General features: G+C 36.7%; 4 protein-coding genes across 18 annotated transcripts; all 4 read left to right on the top strand.

The window, feature by feature from the left end:
• The first annotated feature begins 590 nt into the window (after nucleotides 1-590).
• LOC130943561 (zinc finger CCCH domain-containing protein 64) lies at nucleotides 591-5,449 on the top strand. 14 transcript variants are annotated; one of them, XM_057871593.1, is made up of 12 exons: nucleotides 591-785; nucleotides 870-1,143; nucleotides 1,335-1,462; nucleotides 1,556-1,671; nucleotides 2,152-2,269; nucleotides 2,506-2,948; nucleotides 3,048-3,333; nucleotides 3,577-3,670; nucleotides 3,899-4,037; nucleotides 4,221-4,443; nucleotides 4,573-4,583; nucleotides 4,667-5,449. In XM_057871593.1, exons 1-9 carry the CDS (start codon nucleotides 714-716, stop codon nucleotides 3,922-3,924), a joined length of 1,557 nt encoding a protein of 518 aa, XP_057727576.1. In that variant the 5' UTR covers nucleotides 591-713; the 3' UTR covers nucleotides 3,925-4,037; nucleotides 4,221-4,443; nucleotides 4,573-4,583; nucleotides 4,667-5,449. The 14 variants fall into 14 exon arrangements, with proteins under 14 accessions (XP_057727576.1, XP_057727541.1, XP_057727569.1 ...); XM_057871558.1 differs by having other exon boundaries at nucleotides 3,892-4,037; nucleotides 4,547-4,583; nucleotides 4,667-5,447; XM_057871586.1 differs by having other exon boundaries at nucleotides 4,211-4,443; nucleotides 4,667-5,446.
• Nucleotides 5,450-6,941: 1,492 nt separating this feature from the next.
• Nucleotides 6,942-13,213, top strand: LOC130960583 (proline-rich receptor-like protein kinase PERK14). The gene is made up of 17 exons (XM_057886015.1): nucleotides 6,942-7,428; nucleotides 7,902-7,988; nucleotides 8,070-8,144; nucleotides 8,220-8,510; nucleotides 8,636-8,761; nucleotides 8,871-8,960; nucleotides 9,026-9,103; nucleotides 9,264-9,395; nucleotides 9,571-9,771; nucleotides 9,858-9,929; nucleotides 10,038-10,139; nucleotides 10,274-10,372; nucleotides 10,490-10,861; nucleotides 10,950-11,249; nucleotides 11,390-11,779; nucleotides 11,876-12,122; nucleotides 12,220-13,213. The coding sequence occupies exons 1-17, from the start codon at nucleotides 7,347-7,349 to the stop codon at nucleotides 12,851-12,853; spliced, it is 3,378 nt and encodes a 1,125-aa protein (XP_057741998.1). The 5' UTR covers nucleotides 6,942-7,346; the 3' UTR covers nucleotides 12,854-13,213.
• Nucleotides 13,214-13,904: 691 nt separating this feature from the next.
• On the top strand, nucleotides 13,905-15,843 carry LOC130936374 (uncharacterized). The gene is made up of 4 exons (XM_057866442.1): nucleotides 13,905-13,978; nucleotides 14,090-14,190; nucleotides 15,446-15,524; nucleotides 15,619-15,843. Exons 1-4 carry the CDS (start codon nucleotides 13,976-13,978, stop codon nucleotides 15,664-15,666), a joined length of 231 nt encoding a protein of 76 aa, XP_057722425.1. The 5' UTR covers nucleotides 13,905-13,975; the 3' UTR covers nucleotides 15,667-15,843.
• A 1,094-nt stretch (nucleotides 15,844-16,937) lies between these two features.
• On the top strand, nucleotides 16,938-20,946 carry LOC130940966 (WD-40 repeat-containing protein MSI4-like). 2 transcript variants are annotated; one of them, XM_057869287.1, is made up of 15 exons: nucleotides 16,938-17,280; nucleotides 17,353-17,416; nucleotides 17,579-17,665; nucleotides 17,757-17,819; nucleotides 17,997-18,062; nucleotides 18,179-18,253; nucleotides 18,761-18,836; nucleotides 18,941-19,145; nucleotides 19,400-19,481; nucleotides 19,638-19,711; nucleotides 19,817-19,928; nucleotides 20,019-20,093; nucleotides 20,183-20,231; nucleotides 20,398-20,497; nucleotides 20,583-20,946. In XM_057869287.1, exons 1-15 carry the CDS (start codon nucleotides 17,021-17,023, stop codon nucleotides 20,593-20,595), a joined length of 1,401 nt encoding a protein of 466 aa, XP_057725270.1. In that variant the 5' UTR covers nucleotides 16,938-17,020; the 3' UTR covers nucleotides 20,596-20,946. The 2 variants fall into 2 exon arrangements, with proteins under 2 accessions (XP_057725270.1, XP_057725262.1); XM_057869279.1 differs by having other exon boundaries at nucleotides 16,939-17,280; nucleotides 20,183-20,259.

Genomic DNA, 20,946 nt, shown 5'->3' on the forward strand with positions numbered 1-20,946 from the left:
AAATAATACTAAATTAAAGAGTACGTGTAATATTAGAAAAAGTATAGAATATTTTTTTGTTTAACATTATAAAATTTATAGTACTCTCTTTCATATTTTTTTATTTTATTTATTTATTTATATAATAAATATTTTTTATATTATTTTTGTTAGATTCTGTTTTTGCATGTATATAAAAAAATAAATTAATGTCTCTTTTTAGTAATTTTTTATCTAAAAGTGATTTTGAGTAGTATAATCCAAACAACATTTATTTTGCTATAATCAATTTTGATACAAATATTGTCAAACATAAATCACTTAACTCAAACTTACTTTTTATCAAAATCAATTTTATAAAATCAATTTTATGCAAACTCACTTTTACAAACTGAAATCCAAACACACACTAAGCGGACTAGTGAGCTAACCACTAGACCAACCCAACTTGGTTAAGATATGTTGTTATGTAATTATGTATTGATTCAATAATTCTTCTGGAGCAGAAGGCCCACGAGTCCATAATGTGGGCTCAGATTTTTGTTTTTCTTGGCCCAAACGGTAAAACCACATATCAGTGCAAAAAAAAAGAAAACTACATGTCGTTTGAAAGCAGGACCTGTCGTTTTGCTCTCCCGCTAGAGTGAAGAGTGAAGCTCTCGCGAGCACATCGAGCTTCATCTCCAATTCCATTTCCATTTCAATTTCACATTCTCTCTGTTTATCTTTCCATAATGCCTCCAAGAATCCTATTATGCGGCGACGTTTTTGGGCGGCTAAACCAGCTCTTCAAGCGCGTCTCATCGGTCTCTATCTCTCTAGGGTTTACTATCACCTTTGCACAGTTTCCGTTGGCGTAACACTGATTGTTGTTGTTTTTGTCTTTTTAGGTGAACAAATCGGCGGGTCCATTCGACGCGCTTTTCTGCGTGGGTCAGTTCTTCCCGGACTCGCCGGAGCAGCTCGACGAGTTCATGGCCTACGTCGAAGGCAGCTCCCAAATTCCGATTCCTACTTACTTCATCGGCGACTATGGCGTCGGTGCCGCTAAAGTATTGCTGGCGGCTTCCAAGGACTCCGCCAATCGTGGTTTCAAGATGGACGGTCTCAGAGTCTGCGAAAACTTGTTCTGGTTGAAAGGCAGTGGCAATTTCTCCCTCTTTGGTATCCACTTGTTCCTTTTTCCTTCTTCAAAATATATAAATATTAATGCCTCTATTGCATTTACACTTCGCTGAACATGTCAAATTAATCAGTCATATTTAGCAGCAGTTTAGCATGATGTTTGGATTGTGTTATCTATTTTCGTGATTTGATATCGTGTCTTTGGTGTATTTCATATGGCTTATATACAGGTTTATCTGTGGCCTATTTATCCGGGAGAAAATCACCGGAAGGGCAACAGTTTGGAACCTACAGTCAGGATGATGTTGATGCTTTGCGAGCAATAGCCGAGGAACCCGGAATTGTGGACTTGTTCTTGACATATCCTTGAATTTATCTGCAATTTTCGTGTTAATTCTACTCTGCTTTTCTAGAAGTGTGAATTGTTTGTTAGTTTCCTTGATTCGTCGTTACTAATGAATGGCCAACTGGGGTGACAAATAGAGCTTCAGATATTCCTGCTGGATTCTCGGATTCCATAGGCAGCGATTCAACCATATCGGAGTTAGTACAAGAGATTAAACCACGGTAAGTGTTACTTGGCACTTAATAAGTTATATAGATATCTAATTTGTAGAACCTTAAAAAAAAAAAAAGAAAATTGGACAATAGCATTTTCTTGCCGGAAGTTTCGTGTGTAGGGAAGGGCTTGAGTTTTTTCTAGTTAACAGATGGCATGGTATGGATATGCCTGATTTCACAATATTTGGTGAAACTGTGCACTTCAAGCTCTGGTGGGAAGGACCCTCAGCATACTTGTTCAGTTGACTGATTTTTGTGTTCAACTGTATTTTTGATTTTATAGAAGATTTTTTTTTTTTTTTACTTTTAATCATATCGCTGGAGTCTGGAGATGACAATCCCACAAACATTTAAAGGAAAATTGAATTTGGTTGGACTATTGAGATTAACTCAGTATTAATCTTGTAGGGGACATCATGAAGTTCTTTAACATAGGAGGTTAATCTTTATTGATCATCATTTTATTTATTATTATTTTGTTTGCAGCTACCATATTGCAGGCACTAAAGGTATATACTATACCCGTGAACCATATTCCAATGTTGATGCTGTGCATGTGACTCGTTTCATAGGGCTTGCTTCTGTTGGAAATAAAGATAAGCAGGTCTGGCCATTTACTTATTCTTTCATCATCTGTCCTTCATTTTGATTAGTAGTTCCTCCATGATTCTTCATTTGGTCATATTTCTGATAACTTTCTTGGTTAGAAAATGTCTTATTCTTTTGAGGAATGCCCCTAACCAGCTATGCACAATTTATTTGTGTGTTAGTACTTATTAGTTGCTCTCTTTAAAAGGTTAATAGCTTTTCAATATTGTTAATTTCTTCACCTCTTTTCAGAAATTTATTCATGCACTTTCTCCCACTCCAGCATCTACCATGTCTTCCACTGAGATTGCCATGAAAACCACAAATAGCACCTTATCACCATACACACTCATGGAAAAAAGTACATCTCCGAAGGATGTCTCTAAGAGATCTGGTGATGTGATGTCTGACGATCAATATTGGAGATATGATGTTTCTCAAAAGCGTCGAAGACATGATGCTGGGGAAGGGGAAAAAATATGTTTCAAATTTGTATCTTCTGGTTCTTGCCCACGTGGAGAGAAGTGCAATTTTCGACACGATGGGGATGCAAGGGAACAATATAAGAGAGGGGTTTGCTTTGATTTTTTGAATAAAGGAAAATGTGAAAGGGGTCCAGATTGCAGCTTTAAGCACAGTTTGCAGAATGAAGGCGATATGCCTCCTTCTAGGCGGCCTGGATCTGAAAATACTAGGTCTTACTCCTCGTCTTCATTTACTTGAGATCTTTCTTGTTCACTCAGAATTTTATTTTTTAGCGTTTTGTTTGACAAATCTTTACATTACAACTGCAGATCAAAAGAATGTTGGTTTTGCTTGTCAAGCCCCAATGTGGAGTCTCACTTGATCATAAGCATTGGTGAAAATTACTACTTGGCACTGGCTAAAGGTCCACTTGTTGAAGACCATGTGCTGATAGTACCAGTTGAGCATATGCCAAGTACCTTGTCTCTGTCATCTGAATCTGAAGTTGAGCTCTGTCGGTTTCAGAACAGTCTTCAGAGGTATTGCAAGAGCCAGGGAAAGGAAGTCATCTTTTTTGAGTGGGTTTCCATACGCGGCACTCATGCAAATCTTCAGGTAAAATAAGTAATACTTGTAACTTGATTGGGTAGCTCTTTGCTTGACGTGAGGTTGCCTCTCCTCCCCTAACTTTCTTCTTGTCCCTTTTCTAGTTCTATGATATGTTGACTCCACTGTAGATGTCCACTCTGTTTATCTTTTTCCCCTTTGGGTCAGCTATTTTCTGCTTAATAACACTAGTATTTTGTCAAATATGTTTGAATTTCATTCTTATTATGTGATTTCTGCTCTTACATGTAGGCCATTCCTATTCCATCTTCCAAGGCAGTTATGGTTGAAAAGGCATTCAATTTAGCTGCACAAAAGATGGGATTTAAATTTGTGTCCAAGAGTTGTAAGTATTAATCTTCTGGTCATGCTTCCTGTTTCATTTTTTGTTCTGTCTGCTTCTGACTAACCTTTCTTCCCCCTCTTTGTAATTTCTTGTTATTAGTTCTAACTTACTAATGACATGACTTGAGAAATCAATTCTAATTTGTTTATTCTAGAAAATGATCTACACTTTGACTCGTTTTAGAGTTTATATTCATTCTTATGTTCTTTATTGTGACAAAGTTGATAGCATTTCTGATGGAAGAAAATTTCTGAAGACACAAGCTGATGGGGAGTCAAGCTTGTTCTATGCCGAAATCCCAGGAGGCACAATTCTGCTGCACCGTGTTGAGGAGAAAGTGAGATTCCCTGCCCAATTTGGACGTGAGGTAGGCACTTAACTGATGGAATGCTATGCTAATATAAGAATGAATCACATACTTCTTAATCAGTCTTTTTTTTTTTTTCCAAGAGGACATCAACGATTATCATTCTTTTTCTTATAAGGAAAATTACTCTTGTACTCATCAGTTTAAGATTGGAGCTTATAAATTTGACTCAGGTCCTGGCAGGGTTGCTCAATATGGCAGACAATGCAGACTGGAGGAATCGCAAACATAACAAAGAGGAAGAAATGAAAATCGTAGAAGATTTCAAGAGCCGATTTCAAGAATATGATCCAAACTGTTAATTGTTCATACATCGAAGACTCAATTTTCAGCAGTGCCACTTGTGATTACAGTCTCTTTTGGTTAAATGTCCAATTGCTTTAGGTGCTGAATGCCAAATTAAAAGGTACATATTTATTTTTGTAATCATCAACTTCCTGTTTGCTTGATTGTCGGAATCAATTGACTTTTCAGTTGTTCATTATGTGACATGAATTGGTGTTCATGAGACTTAATGATGTGATATTTTTCTCAGCAGTTTCCACGGTAAATCTCCACTTTCTTAACACGGATTCCCTGTGCCATCTTTCTTTCTATACATGGTTGATGAATTGTAATGTGACAATCAGATGTGCATTGTGGAGATGCCACCTCAACTTTGGGTTAGGATATATTTCAAGTGAAGAATCATAAATCTAAAGTCGCTATTCTATCAAGCTGTATGCAGCAACCAACTTGCACGAGCTTGCATTGAAGCTCTGAAACAAGCTGGCTTAGTTGAGGGTGAGGTGAGGGAGGTTTGTTCCAACTTTCAACCGGTGAATTTGTATCATTTTGTACGATATTATTTAGACGTTACATCTTACAATATTTGTGCTGGTAGTTTTCGTAGAGTTAACAGTGTATATTTTATAGCCATAATTTTACTGGCTTATGAAAGGCCCTTGTTATGGAAATTGAATTCTGTTTAGTTTGTAGTAGTTTGTATTATGTAGCCTCTCTCTCTCTCTCTCTCTCTCTCTCTCTCTCTCTCTCTCAGGTTTGGGAGGATTGGAGGAATGAGTTCTTTAATATCATGTAATGATGTAATATGCATACGATCCTGATTGTGATTTGTTCCTTTTGGTTCATGCGTTGAACTTTTGATTGGAGTCCGAAAATCTATAATCTGAGGGTATCTCTATATGTCTCATGTGGGTATATGTGGCCGTACTTTGATCTTTCATTTGATCATTTCGTTGGTGAGGAATTCCTTCACGCACAAGAGTATGATTTAGATTGAAAAGTAGCGGCCTAACGCTGTATTATGTGTTTACAAGAATTTTCCTTTGTGGTTTGTTAAGCCGACATATTACATAGATAAAATAATAAATAAACTGATCACAATCTGCCCCTCAAATGAAATCGATGATTGAGGGAAGCTGTCGGTGGATCCCAAGAATGTCTCAAATCATCTGCCCCCTGTCTCTTTCTTTTTTTTTTTTTTTGCACCGTAGCTAACGAATTATGTATTTATCAATCCGAGAACGCTTCAGCCAATTTCCCCTAGTTGAGATAAACATCGGAATTATGTGCGTGCATGCACATAAAATTTAAGTGCTGGAAACAGCAATGAAGTATCTGGGCACTGGATTCCACTAACAGTATATAATAATAAATAATAATAAGGATATATAGTAATGCTTAGTGATGCAACTCTGTTAATTATATAGTTATTGCTAATAAGGTTGGAGATGGGTCCCAAGGGGATGATTCCTAGTGTTACAGCAGAGAGTTTGCACCGCCATCTTGATGGTAGTGCCCACTGCCCATTGCACTACAATCCAAGAAAACTACCATACATTATTTTTTTGGGTGGTATAGGTATGAGTGAGAGAAGGAAGAAAGAGCACATTATTTTTTTGCCTCTAATTGCTTCATCAACTGTCATGTCTTGTATTATTATTAGTCCACATCTTTTGCTTTTGTTTTGGTAGTAATATACAAGAACCATGATTAAATTGCTGCGACTCTTGTGACAATTAAGTATTACCTTATCTGAACTTTTCCTTCTCATCCAACTAGTATAATTAAATCCACATTAATCATGACTAATTGTTCTTTATAAAGTGTAAATTTCAATTTTGTCATTCTAGTACTTGTTGGGTGAAATTCAGTGACCAAAAAAGATATTATCTAAATTCTTATTATCTTTAATTTGATATAACATTTTACTAAGTTATGAGTACTAACTGACAAGCAATGTGTCAAGTTTTTACCTTTTGTCCGCTATAAAGAGTGTCACGGGCGCCACATCTTTTTCATTAATATCTATCTTGAATGAAACAAATAAATTGGAGGACTCTTCACACTCACACCAGCTTCCAATTAGATTACACTTCTTCATATGCTTGTGATGGATCAAGTAGTAATTAATACTGTAGTAGTCATTATTTTTTTTAATTTTATTTTCTGACTGACTGCTAGGCCTTTTAATTTAAATACAGTAGATCTTTAATTTAATGCTTGTGATGACTCCTTTAATGCACCATTTATTATTAAGTGTCACGGAAGTCATAGTAAAATGAGAGCATGTGGGAGTGTGATGTGTCAGAATGAGTTTTTGACAGGTAAAACACTCCCTTATTCTCAATATAAATCACTATCTTATTATGGCCAACAGGAGCTACCAAAAATGAAGTAAAAGCAACTAGGCAACCTATATAGATATGGAACTGAACTGAACCAATTCATTTATTTTTTATGTTCCTCCACTGACATAACCACATTACATTATTATTACCTTATCACAGAAGATTAGTTAAATACATATAAAAAATAAAAAATAAAAAATACACCCTCTTTGCCTTACCTAAGATTAGTAAAATATATACATATGTGACTGCCTCTTCTTAGAGAGGACAAGGAGTTTTCTTGTGATTCTGAATTGTAAATACACGTGTGATGTTTTGTTCTTTCTTTGGATCCATGTTAACTTTGTTTAAGCAACTAACTTCAGGTGAAAATAAGAGAACAAAAAGGTTAATCAAGTTTTACCACTCCCATGGAATTTTCTAATCTCTGCTAATTCCATTGCTCTTGTTCTCAAGGAACACATGTTCTTGGGTGTTGTCGTTTTCCAAAAACAGCTTTCTGATTGCTTCAGTGTCACTATATGTGGGCCTTCTTCTCCTACTTCTAAATCCATTTACCCTTTTTCTTTGTTCTTGCTTCAAGTTACCAACTTTAGTGTCTGTAATTTATTCCTCATTTGTTAGAAAGTGTTGGCCTTTTGAGGAGGTTGTGCTTGGAGTTGGAGACTGGTATGGGATGAGGGTGGTATTGGCAATGATGCTGCAACTTCTTAAGCTCTGCATCATTTTTCTTTCTGTTGCTGTCCTACGATCCAAAGGTAGGTGCTTAATCTTCAGAATAATTCATTGATGTTAGTCCTCTGTAAACTTTGCAAAACAAACTTATTCTTAGTCTAGAACCTTGAAGTACTTGATATGGGTCAACATTCTTGCTTTTTAACAATGATGTTATTATATCTCAGTGAACCTAAACTTAACTTCTGTGTTAAATTTTACAGTTAAATGATTGGTTTGAATAGCCATAGAATGGAGTAGGAGATGCCTTCTATCTGTTTGTCCTTTTGCATTGCATCCAAAGCCTAATTTTGAGTAGTATAACATAATGCAAGTTACTGCTGGGATTTGAAACTAGTTGATCTTTATGACATGACAATGTGGGTGACTACAATTTTATCAAAATGACAAATTTGTAGAAGAAATTACTGATTCTACCCATATGTTTGCTGATGGAAATTTTAATCTTTTGTTCCATGGAATTTTGGGCATTCATATGATAATATCTTTTTTTCAGGGTCCACTGTATCTCCATCTCCAGCATTCCTTCCTGTGATTCCTTCACTTGGAAGCAATGCACCAAGTTTACCATTACTTCCACATGGTATGTCACCATATCTAAATGTAAATTTTGATCTTTGATAACTTACCTTATGGTATGTGGATGTTCTATAACTTCATTCAGGCCTGGTTGTACCTCCATCTCCAGAAAGAGGTTCATGGACTAACATTGCCCCAAGCTCTCCAGCAGTAGCAAATGGTAATCTCATTACATTAGTCCATTAAGTAATATTCGGATCATCCGAGCTAAATGCTTCAGTTTTTCACAATGAAGGGTCATTCTTGCTTCCTCCTGATGCTTTACCACTTCCTGCATCAGCTCCAACTCCTCAGAAGCATGATAAGGACATAGAACCATCCTCAACTCCAAGTCCAACTACTATCGCATTGTCACCACCCCCACATGAGGTTGCTCCTTTGCCATCAACGCCACAAGGAAATGCGCCGCTGCCCTTTAGATCAAGTCCACCACTAGGGAAAACACCTGCTGAACATGGAACTCTAGCACCTAAGATTGGTAATGGGAATGCAAATCTGAGTCACAAAGAAGAGCCGGTTTCACCCTGTATGTAATAAAAAAGTTCTAGCATTTCATGTTGTCACTAGAATTCTCACTGCCATGGCTTTCTATTTTTCATATTCAACAGATTCCTGTTGTTATTTATGCTCTTCTACTGAATACTTGAACAGCACCAGCTGCAACACCTTCTATCAATTTGCCGAAAATTTCACCAAGCATCCAACCAAGCGATAATGGAAGTTTTCCTCCTCAAGAGGGCACAAAGAAAGGTCACAATTCAGAACCAGTTACACCAGGCATGTTATAAAAGTTTAAAGTTGCCACCTTAATGCTTCTGGTTTCAAGTCAATTTCAGGCCATACTATGTGGTTCTAAACTTCGTATTTCCCATTAAATGAAGCACAGAATCTGCTGCATCACCACCATGGAAAGCGGAGCATAATCCTTCTCCTCCACCACCAGAAGCACACCCTATTAGTCCATCCATATTGCCTGGTATATTTTATTAACTTAGTCTGATAAATTTTATCATTATTTCTTATGTTGTTGAATTCATGCAGCACCTGTTGCATCACCACCAAGTTCATTTCCAGTGAATCCGCCACTGGTCCATCCAATTATTCCATCAACATTACCAGGTATGATGTTAACAAAGATTCTTTCAGTGTCATGAAGGATGCCTGTGCTTGTGGTTACTTCAGCATTTGTGTGTGCTTAAGTTTCTTTTATGTTCAAATGCTATAGTGCAATCATAATTCACTTCATGAAACTTATTTAGTGCAAAAACATGTGGTGCAGCACCTGTTGCCTCTCCCAAGTCATCTTCTTCTGGAAGCTTCAATTGGAAAAATGGTGATGCACCACCAATTGCTGTACCTTTGTACAAATCACCAAAGCCACTTCCAGCTGTAGTACATTCCCCTGCTCAAGGTAGGGTAACATTAAAACTTTTAAGACTAAAATAAGAGCATAAGCTATAAACTGTTTTTCAAAATACTGAAAAAATGCAAATATATACATCATATTAGAATGCCATTGGAAATAGTTTCAAAATATATGCAACCCTTTATTTTGTTTTATTTTATTTTATTTTTTATAAATGTAGCTCCTGCTGCACATAAAGCAAGGCAAATTGATCATGATCATGAGCCATTGACTAAAACTCCTAATAAAGAAAAGCATACGCCTGCATTGTCACCTTCTGCCTCATCATATGAGCATCATCATACAAGGAACACAACTGCCAGTTCTGCTCCTCCACCACCATCACCATACATGGTTTCTTCTTCCCCTTCAAATCATCAAGGTTTGCAGTATTACCTGATTTATTAAATTGTGCTACAAATGAAGTTTTCCTTGTTCAACTAAAAATATAACCGTTTTCTATGTTAGGTAAAGCAATTCCTCCTTCATTACAACCAAAAAGTGGGGAAAGGCATCATGTTTCACCTCCAATGAACCAAAGTACTATATAAGTACTATAACCTTTTTTTCTTATTCTTTTAGTACTATAGGTAAACAAAGATCATTTCTAATTATTATTATTACTTTATTTTATATTTTGCATGGTAGGTTCTTCAATTCCTTCATTCTCTTCTCCTACTCATTCACCCATGACCCAAGTTTCGTCGGCTCCTTCATCATCAATCGAACTTGCTCCTCACCCAACTGAAAGTAAGAATGACTGCCTTCATCCTTTTTATGTTATAGAAATTCCATTCTTATTATTTAGAAACTTTCTGTTTAGATATTTTGCCATTTCATTATTATTTACTTATTAGCATGCATTTGTTAATTGTATTTGCAAGTGCAAGCTCCATTTCTTCCCCCTAAAGTAGCTCCTTCTCCCTCAAAGACACCATCCCCGCCTCAAGTTCGAGCATTGCCACCCCCACCTCCAAATGAAGGTTAGAACCTTGTTTGTTTGATCCATTTTATGCAGAAGTTAGTGCTGCAAAGTGCTAATATCTGTGCTCTTTGGATTGTTCCGAGCCTTATTCATCATCATGTTCTTCACTTTTCAGAGTGTTCATCAACCGTCTGCTTAGAACCTTATACAAACTCTCCACCCGGAGCACCTTGCAGATGTGTTTGGCCCATGCGAGTCGGTCTCCGTGTCAGTGTCTCTCTTTATACCTTCTTCCCTTTGGTTTCAGAGCTGGCTTCTGAAATTGCTACCGGAGTTTTCATGAGGCAAAGTCAAGTTCGGATTATGGGAGCAAATGCAGCAACCGAGCAACCTGAGAAAACGGTTGTCTTAATTGATTTGGTACCACTTGGTGAAAACTTTGACAGTACTACAGCACTTTTCACTTCCAACAGATTCTGGCATAAACAGGTTGCTATAAAAGCTTCCTACTTTGGAGACTATGATGTTTTATATGTGAGCTATCCAGGTATATAGAACTTTCATTTTCTTTTCTATCATTTTCTTCCATAACTATTTTGGCAAGAACTTTTATGGGATCCTCCAACATATAATAGGTTTGGCTCCTTCTCCTCCTTTACCACCTTCAACCATTTCCATCATTGATGGTGGTCCATATTCCATTGATGGCAATAATGGAGGGACAATAAAGCCCCTTGGCGTGGACATACAGAAGAGGCAGCATAAAAGTGGACTTAGCAGAGGCATAGTTGCCATTATAACTGTTTCAGTTTTTCTAGCAGTTGTGTTATGTGCTGCCGCAGCAGCAGCCTGGGTTATGCTCAAGTATGGAGATCATGTTACTCAACCGGCATCAACGCCACGGCTTTCACAACCTTCTCTTACCAAACCACCAGGTAAGACAACCGTGATCACTTCTCCTAGATGGTTAATCATAATACAGAACTTTATTTACATATTACAAGCCAAAATGTTTGAAACTAAATGATTGAAGACTTGTAAATTTTCTTTTGTATCCAACTAGTGAATTTCACAGGTAATGCTGCATCATTAGTTGGAGGTGGGGTTGGTTCTGCTTCGACATCATTTCGATCTAGCATTGCTGCTTATACAGGGTCTGCTAAGACTTTCAGTGCGAATGATATTATAAAAGCTACTGATAATTTTCATGGTTCAAGAATACTTGGAGAAGGTGGTTTTGGGCTGGTTTATGGTGGCATCCTTGAAGATGGAACAAAAGTGGCAGTCAAGGTTATAAAGAGGGAAGATCATCACGGCGATCGCGAGTTCTTAGCTGAAGTTGAGATGCTTAGCCGTCTTCATCATAGAAATTTGGTCAAGTTGATTGGGATATGTACCGAGGAAAGTGTCCGCTGCTTGATTTATGAACTTGTTCCAAATGGCAGCGTGGAATCCCACTTACATGGTACTTGAATGCGGTTGCTTGAGTCTTAAGTTAGCATTCAATTGTGTTGAGCACTTGAAGAAAATGCTTTGTTTTTTCTTTGTGGACTTGTGACAGGAGTTGACAGGGAAAGTAGTCCACTTGGTTGGAGTGCTAGGATGAAGATAGCTCTTGGCGCGGCTCGCGGTCTAGCCTATCTGCACGAGGATTCGAGTCCCCGTGTTATACACCGGGACTTCAAATCAAGCAACATATTGTTGGAAGATGATTTCACACCAAAAGTATCCGATTTTGGATTGGCTCGAACAGCAACAGATGAGAATAATAATAGACACATATCAACACGCGTCATGGGAACTTTCGGGTAAAAAACTAAAAATCAATTTTACTATTAGCTGAAGTATGATGCATAATGCATTTCATTTTTGAATTTTGATGATGTGTGTAAAAAATTCATACAGTTATGTGGCTCCGGAGTATGCAATGACAGGACACCTTCTTGTTAAGAGTGATGTTTACAGCTACGGCGTTGTTCTTCTTGAGCTTTTAACAGGAAGAAAGCCTGTGGACATGTCACAACCTCCCGGTCAAGAAAACCTTGTTGCTTGGGCTCGGCCGCTTCTCGCGAGTCGCGAGGGATTGGAGGCAATAGTAGATCCATATCTAGGAGGAGATGTGAGTTTTGACAGCGTGGCCAAAGTTGCAGCAATTGCTTCAATGTGTGTGCAGCCAGAGGTATCGAACCGGCCTTTCATGGGGGAGGTTGTGCAGGCCTTAAAACTCGTGTGCAATGAATGCGAGGAAGCGAAAGAAGAAGAAGAAGAAGAAGAAGAAGGTGGTTCAAGAAGATCATCCACTCAGGATATGGATTTGGATGTGAGAGTGAGTAATATGGATGTTGAGAGAGGATTGGTTGCATCAGAACTATTCAGTTGTTCGGTAAGATTGGGAAGGCAGGAAGAAGAATCTGGATCGTTTAGAAGACACTCGTATTCGGGTCCTCTGATGACCGGAAGAAGCAGGCAGTTATGGCAGATTATGAGACGGCTTTCTGGTGGCACTGTCAGTGAACATGCAAGTATCTTCAACTTATAGAGAATACAAAGTCGAATTCATGTAAAATTGATAACTGAGAGCCGTTAGATAATTTGACTATATTTTTATCTAACGACTGCACCTGAGTTTTCACCATGCAAATGTGGCTGATGCTTATAACAAAATCATTTTGTATAAACCAATCAACGTATCCTTTTTCTCTCTCTACGAAAATCCATGATCTATGTATGTAACAGACAGATCATATTTCAGAGTTTGTAATAATGTTAGCTTTAAAGTAAATACACATGCTTTAAAACGTGAGGATTAAGTCTTCTAAACGATCATTACAAAAATTGATGTAGCACCGTCAAAATTCAAGAGGGGAAACAAACAGTTTTGCTTTTTTGCTATGTTTACTATTGTTCTTTGTCCGACTTTGGAAGACATTTGGCCTGTTATTTCCTTCTATAGTAAACTTGCTATAGAAACTCCACGATCAACATTTTTTAATAATTTTGGTCCTCATTTATTCGGCATAAATACTAAAATTTTTTTAACAAATAAATTTTATTAATTTATGTATGTAAATTCTAAAAAATATGAGTACAAATTATATTGACTCATATGTATAAATTATAATAAATATAAATATAAATTATATATTTTTTAGATACAAACACTTGAAAATATGAGTACAAACTTATTATACTTTGGCTCTTCATATTTTTTTCAAATAAATTTTATTAATTTATGTATATTAAAAAATATGAGTACAAATTATATTGATTCATATGTACAAATTGTAATAAATATAAATATAAATTATATATTCTTTAAATACAAACACTTGAAAATATGAGTACAAACTTATTATACTTTGGCTTCTTATATTTTATTTTGTTCACGGTACTACCCGACAGTCAAGAACTAAACCGTTGCGGTATTAAACTAGTAATCTCCATCTTTTTCTTAAAAAGTTATCTAAGAGGCTTTGGGTACCCAAAAAGGCTGATTGATACAAACGAGGCCCATGATGGTTGGGCTGAATACATTACAAGCCCACTATGGACAGCAGTTTTATACATGAGAGTCTGAGACTGAGGCCAACCAAGACTGGAAGTCAGCAACGTGGAAGCAGGTTCCCGATTCGTAACAGCTCAAGATCTGCCTCTCTCTCTCATGGTGATCCCTCAAAACATCAATTCCCGTTTTCTACCGATATTTCTTCACATTTCTCTATTCGTTATATAAATAATTATGTTTCCTCTGATTTTGGATGTGTTTGTGTGGAAGGCTCCGAAAGCGATAACGAGTCCTGTCCCAGATTCATTGTACCCGACCCTCTCCATTCTTACTCTCGCCATTGGTCTCGTCTTAACTGCATCTTTCTTCATGTGAGTTCCTTCTCATATTCCGAATTTCGTTCATGATCTGCATTTTATTTAGTGGTTGTATGAGTAGATTTGATTTTTACTTAGTCAAGCGAATTAGCCTGCCGATTCTCGAAGCACTGGAGTGAATTAATTCACCGACTGTAGGAAAATTAGGATTAGCGGTCTTATAGCTACAACTAATTGGACTGAGTTATATTAGTGAAGGTGCGATACTATTAGTACTGGATTTAGTTTGGTGCAAGGTTAAAAATATGGTGATAGAGGCTTACTAGGGTCAACTGAAAAGTAGGTTTGGAGGTTATTGTAAAATATGATCATTTCCTGGTGCAATGGTATCTGCAAGTGGAAACTTCAATTGTGAAGTGGGGATGAGTTGTCTACACTTTGCAGTGGCGAATTTTCTAATTCCTTCCTTTCCTGTAGTTAATTGCATTTAGAGGTCCAGATGGGAACATGTGAATGAAATATGTGTCATAGGTGTGTTGGATGCAGATTTTCCATGTCGATGGATACAAAAGGAGTAAGAGTCTCCAATGAGCTATCTGTTTAGCAAACAATGTAATTTATAGAGTAAAGATCAAATTCGTCCCTAAAAGATTACTCGCTCTCCAAATTGGTCATCGAAAGATTTTTTAATCAAATTCGTCATTCAAATATTTGTAGTTAGTCACATTAGTCTTTTTGTTACTAATTGTGTTCAAAATTTGCTGATGTGGCACGTTAAGTGACACCACATTGATAAGGATGTCTTTACCGCTTTACCATGCACTTTAGTGATAAGGATGCTCAAAATTAGCTTCTACCTTCTGTGACGTGGTTGAATGGTTCTCCCAAGGTTCTGTTCAGTTGGTATCAAAGCATTCCACTTTGTCTCTCTGCTGAAGAGGAGTGATATGAGTGATGATGCCAGCGTCACAATGTTCTCTCAGAACTACTCAAAGGGGCTAGTGCACAGCTACTCCCGCATGGGCACTAAGTTGGGGAGTGTGTAGTGAAATGTTAGGATCCAATTGCAAAGTATTAAACTTGGGTCTAGCATAAGATGTATGGGGTCTCTATAAGTCATCGCAATAACTAACTTTTGTGATGTAATTCTCCCATGTTCCATATCAGTAATCATTGAAGCATTCATGATATGAATAACTCCAGTTAGCTGGATTTTTCATAACCTATATACAAATGTTCAGGTGATATCTTATCATTTCACTTCTATTCTCTATATTCATTCGGAAAAAAAAAATCCTATTATATGCAGTTACGAAGCAACAACTTCCCGGAAGACCCGTTCCCTTGCTCAGGAGCTAACAACCGGGGCAGTGGCATCAGTTTTCTTGGTATGTTATGGTTGTATTTCATGTATTCGCTAAGTAACTAACATGAAACTGTTATGAAATAGTAAATTTACGCCTTTGTGTCTATCTCTGGCAGGGTTTTGGATCCTTGTTCCTCCTAATTGCTTGCGGCGTTTATGTCTGATTATGAGCAAAAGTTTTGTTAAGCAGATAGCTTTATATGAAAATTTACCCCCGGACATTTTAGTTTAATATCTGAGTTATGTTCTTAATCTATCAATGACGGTGTTGGTTGTCTGTAATGCTTAACAAGGTTATGAATTGGTGATATAGTTTTCAAGCCTGACCTTTATTGGGGAAAGTTTAAATGTGCCATCCAGCTATTGAATATCGTAGCTGATAATAGAGAACTTGTCATAAATCATAACTCGGGGGACTATACTATAAGGCAACAAGAAATGTACTCCTGTTGTCTACGCATTCTGTCACGGTCAAGCGATGTTTGGTTGCGGCTGAGCAACTTTTTTTATTAATTAAAAACAAGGCATCTTTGTTAATAAATGTTTTAGAAACACTTTTGTAAATTATTTAAAAAATATATATTTTTTAAAAAAATTACAGTTAATGTTTTTAGAATTTCGTATATTCTCAATATTATTAAATTTTTGTTCTTAAAGAGTATCTTTAAGAATTTTGTTAGTACAATCTTAATAGAAAGGATAAGTAGTGCTAAACTTTATTGTAGTGATACTTTCATTAGTGTGTTTTTAAAAAATATTTTTGTACATGTCAAAATTACCCTATCAAAATTAGTCATTATATATTTATTTTATTTAAATGTATTGTATTATACATTTTTAGTTAAATTTTGTATTATAACATATATTGTAACAACCAAATATCTTAAGTAAATAAAAATGAGGTGATGACCAATTTAAATTTGAATTTTCTAAAGTGAGGAGATTGATAAAATATAAAAAAATGAAGATTTAATTATCTTTGAATTTATAATTTTTATCATATGTGAATTTTATTATTTTTAATTTAAGAGAAATTAATTTTTCACTCTCTCATCCCTAGAGGAGATTGACCGACCAATTCAATCTCAAATTCTCAAATGCAAATTTGCAATTAACACAATACTAATATGAGGTGTTATACTGATATCTTTACATAAAATAAGACTTCAGTTTTAATATGATAAAATAAGTAATAAATATTTTAAATTGGTTAATTAATATAATTTTAATTTCTACACTAATTAACTAAAATAATTCTAATAAATTAATTTAAGAACTTATTTTGATTCATATTAAAATTTTAATCTCCTTATGTAGAAAAATGTACAGACGTAAAAAGAAGTGATTAAGAAATGTTTTTATGACAGCAATGAATGGGAAGAGTATGACTGGTGAAATGTTGAGTCCACGTAGGCTAAACGGGGGAAAAGTGGGGGCGCCGAGTGAGAAATAGAAAAAAAAAGGGCGGGGTTTAGGGTGAGGAGAGAGTGAGTGAGGAGAGGAAGCAGCTGGAAGAAGATGGAGAGTGGTGGTGAAGAAGTGGTGGTGAAGAAGAAGCGCGGAAGGAAACCGAAGCCGAAGAACGAGGAAGGGCAACAGCAACAGGTGAAGACCCCCAAGGAAAGCAAGAGATCACAGCAACAACACCATCAACATCAACATCAGCAGCACGTCAATGCAAATGCTGAAGACAAGTACAACAGATGGAAGGCCGTTGTCCCCGTCCTCTACGACTGGCTCTCCAACCACAACCTCCTCTGGCCCTCCCTCTCTTGCCGGTTCTCTCTCTTTCTCTCTCTCGCTAGGGTTTTGCTTCTTCGTTTCATACACTCACATTTTTCTTCTTTCAGGTGGGGCCCTCAGCTGGAGCAATCTCCTCACAAGAATCGCCAGCGTCTCTACCTTTCTGAGCAGGTAAGCCATCTATTTTTATTATTATTTTCATACTTGTAATTTTTGTTTAATTACATTTGATTTTGCCATCTACGAGTTGTTAATTATTCCATTGTATTTAGTGGGAGGGTGGCTATTCTTGTGTTTAATTTTCAACTAAGTACGTTTTGTTGTTGGTGCTAGACGGATGGTAGTGTTCCCAATACTCTGGTCATTGCAACTTGCGATGTAGTCAAGCCTAGGGTTGCAGCTGCAGACCACATTTCACAGGTCCCTTGTTCTTATGCCACGTTTGCCTTTTTGCTTCCATGTTTCAAACTTTGAGTCTCTATTAAGCTGCTATGGCTTTCTTTCTTTTCAGTTTAATGAGGAGGCTCGCTCCCCATTTGTCAAGAAGTACAAGACCATCATTCATCCTGGAGAGGTACGTATTCAAACTAAATTTACACTTCCTTTCATGCATCTTTGTTTTCTTTTATTTTGTTTTTGTAATTTGTACATGGCTTATTAGTAATCCATGTTGGATTTGATTTCATTTTATCAACATCAAGGTCTTGCTGTTTGTTGACCTGATTTTGAGCCTTTGGATACGAATTTGCAGGTGAATAGAATTAGGGAGATGCCGCAACATTCTAATATTGTTGCTACTCATACAGATAGCCCTAATGTAAGAACCCTATCTTTTACTTTTGTGGATACTTTTTTAACTAGTTTACCATTGTATTATTTGATTTTTCATTCTTTGTTTTGTGATTTCTTTATCTTATCACCCGCAAAATTCAGGTTCTGATCTGGGATGTTGAAGCTCAGCCTAATCGTCATGCTGTCCTTGGAGCCACAAACTCTCGTCCAGATTTGGTATGGCCGAGTGACTGAGTGTTAGTCTTTTGTAACATTATTTTATCTTTAGAAACTCAATATATTTTGTACAGTGAAATAGAACAAGGCAGACACATCTTCCTACATGTGTAAAAGTAAGGCTATGCTCAAGCCGTATAATTGAGAATTTGTCACTAATTTGGTGCTAGATTATCCATTGTTTTCTTTGGTTGAATTGTGGAATAAAATGTCCAATTCCTCCATTTTATACTTGAGACTTGTTGCTATTTCCTATTAGACAGAAAAGTGGGATAGCAATTGTGGTCAGAGCAGACCCCATGTGCACCATAAGTTGGAACGGATAATAGTGAATTGACATCTACACTTTGAATTATGCAAGTACATATTTTGTCCTCTTAAATCATCCATTCTTTAAGAAGCTCCTGATGTCACATTATTTATTTATACATTTTTTCTCCTTGTTATTGCTGTTTGATATGAATGCTGTTTCATGATTTTTTTCTTATAGACCTTTTCTTCTTGCAGATATTGACTGGACACCAAGACAATGCGGAGTTTGCTCTTGCAATGTGCCCAACTGGGCCATATGTGCTTTCTGGAGGTTGGAGTACTTTATAGACATTCATTAAGCAATTGAATCTCTAAATTCCTGCTCTTTTATTGATGTGGTTATTCTCTATCTAAAAGATGTGGCATACATTGTAGGAAAAGACAAATCGGTGGTATTCTGGAGCATTGAAGACCATATAACATCTGCTGCAGACTCCAAATCTGGCGGGTCAATTAACAAACAGAACACCAAATCTGGGGAAGGCAATGATAAATCTGCTGATGGCCCATCTGTTGGACCACGGGGTATCTACTGTGGACATGATGAAACTGTTGAAGATGTGGCATTCTGCCCCTTTAAGTAACTAATTTTCTTACTCTATACCGACTAGTTATTTCAATATTTTTATATTTACTCATTTAAGTGGCCATTTTAAATTTACCATTCACCTTATTATGAACTCCATTCGAGATATAATATCAGTTATAAGCCTCTACCTTGCAACTTAAGCTTTGAGGAGAATGGGTTCCTAACAAATCCTGTAGTGTCCTCATGAACTAAACTTCAACTTTAATAAACCATCACTTCCTGACACCATCGTAATCATGCTGAAGTGCACAGGAGTTCTGTAGTGTTGGAGATGATTCGTGTCTAATATTGTGGGATGCACGTGCTGGCTCTGGTCCTGCAGTTAAGGTATATATGCTTTTTTTTTACCTCAATCATGCATTCAAATTTTCGATAACAAATTGATATCTACAACTAATTGTGTTTCACTGTATTTTGTGGTAACATAATTGTCCTTTTTTTTTCATTTAGCTGAATTCCGTTTTTCCTATGCTTTCACGACAGGTTGAGAAAGCTCATGATGCTGATCTTCACTGTGTTGATTGGAATTTCCATGATGTTAATCTAATTCTTACTGGGTATGTTCTGCTGTTGTTCAGTACTTCAGTTCTTCTTGGAATTAGTTCATTATTTAATTTAGTTTGAACTATTACTATTTGACTGGTTCTACCTTCTTTATCTAGGTCTGCAGATAATTCTGTTAGAATGTTTGACCGCCGCAAACTTACATCTAATGGAGTTGGATCAGCTGTTCATAAATTTGAGGGTCACTCAGCTGCTGTTCTTTCTGTTCAGGTAATCTGTTTTATTTTTCATTTTTAAACATTATCGTATTAACTGGTTATGCCACAAGATATGCTAATTGCTTCTTTATGATTAATTCAGTGGTCTCCAGACAAATCATCTATCTTTGGAAGTTCTGCAGAAGATGGTCTTTTAAACATTTGGGATTATGAGAAGGTTAACTCTCAATTGGATTGTGTTTCACTGCTCTGTACCACAAAATTATTCTAACTGTTGGCATCTTTCGCTTTTATTTTGTAATGCAGGTGGGTAAAACCACAGAACGATCTGGAACAACAGCAAGTTCTCCTGCAGGTTTGTTTTTCCAACATGCAGGTCATAGGTATGAAAGCACCGTCCATGTAGAACTGTATCTAAGGGATTACCTTGTTGTCTTTGCCTATTTGTTACTGCTTTTGTTCGAGACATGTGGTAGTTTTTCTGTTAACGTGTCACTTAAGAAGTTTATATTTGTACACAGAGACAAAGTTGTTGATTTCCACTGGAACTCATATGATCCATGGACTATGGTTAGTGTGTCTGATGACTGTGATAGTAATGGTGGTGGGGGAACATTGCAGGTATGGCACCAAACAAAATTTCTCAAATTCATTATCTATTTATTGAGCATGGCATTGGCTGATACTTTGAAGTTAAATTGTGCAGATATGGCGCATGAGTGATTTAATCTACAGACCTGAAGAGGAGGTTTTGAGCGAGCTAGAGAAATTCAAGTCTCATGTATTGACATGTGCAGCTGCAAAGTGATAAAATCCTCCCCCCTGGATATATAGTGGTATTAATTTCATTTCTTAACTTGTCCTTAGATTACAATTTGAAAACTGGTATGTTTCTTCCTTAGCCTGACCCATGATTAACATAGCTGCAGTGACTGTAATTGAAAAGGGTGTAATAACCACCTGATCCTTGTTAGTTCTTACGCTGGAGTTCCGTTTAAATCTTGTATGAATGTTGAAAGGGTGTTTTTAAGTGGACATTTGCATGCTGGTTCAATGACCAATGTTGATCA

This window comes from Arachis stenosperma, chromosome 1 (genome assembly GCF_014773155.1).
Source record: "Arachis stenosperma cultivar V10309 chromosome 1, arast.V10309.gnm1.PFL2, whole genome shotgun sequence".
NCBI lineage: Eukaryota > Viridiplantae > Streptophyta > Magnoliopsida > Fabales > Fabaceae > Arachis > Arachis stenosperma.

Coding starts and splice junctions, on each gene's coding strand:
- LOC130943561 (XM_057871501.1), top strand. CDS start 714: ATGCCTCCAAGAATCCTATTATGCGGCGACGTTTTTGGGCGGCTAAAC. Junction 786..869: donor TCTTCAAGCGCGTCTCATCG/GTCTCTATCTCT, acceptor TTGTCTTTTTAG/GTGAACAAATCGGCGGGTCC. Junction 4,038..4,210: donor CTGCCCAATTTGGACGTGAG/GTAGGCACTTAA, acceptor AATTTGACTCAG/GTCCTGGCAGGGTTGCTCAA.
- LOC130936374 (XM_057866442.1), top strand. Junction 14,191..15,445: donor TTAACTGCATCTTTCTTCAT/GTGAGTTCCTTC, acceptor TATTATATGCAG/TTACGAAGCAACAACTTCCC. Junction 15,525..15,618: donor CAGTGGCATCAGTTTTCTTG/GTATGTTATGGT, acceptor TATCTCTGGCAG/GGTTTTGGATCCTTGTTCCT.
- LOC130940966 (XM_057869279.1), top strand. CDS start 17,021: ATGGAGAGTGGTGGTGAAGAAGTGGTGGTGAAGAAGAAGCGCGGAAGG. Junction 17,820..17,996: donor CCATCATTCATCCTGGAGAG/GTACGTATTCAA, acceptor ACGAATTTGCAG/GTGAATAGAATTAGGGAGAT. Junction 19,482..19,637: donor GCTCTGGTCCTGCAGTTAAG/GTATATATGCTT, acceptor CTTTCACGACAG/GTTGAGAAAGCTCATGATGC.
- LOC130960583 (XM_057886015.1), top strand. CDS start 7,347: ATGAGGGTGGTATTGGCAATGATGCTGCAACTTCTTAAGCTCTGCATC. Junction 8,511..8,635: donor AGAAGAGCCGGTTTCACCCT/GTATGTAATAAA, acceptor ATACTTGAACAG/CACCAGCTGCAACACCTTCT. Junction 11,780..11,875: donor CGTGGAATCCCACTTACATG/GTACTTGAATGC, acceptor GACTTGTGACAG/GAGTTGACAGGGAAAGTAGT.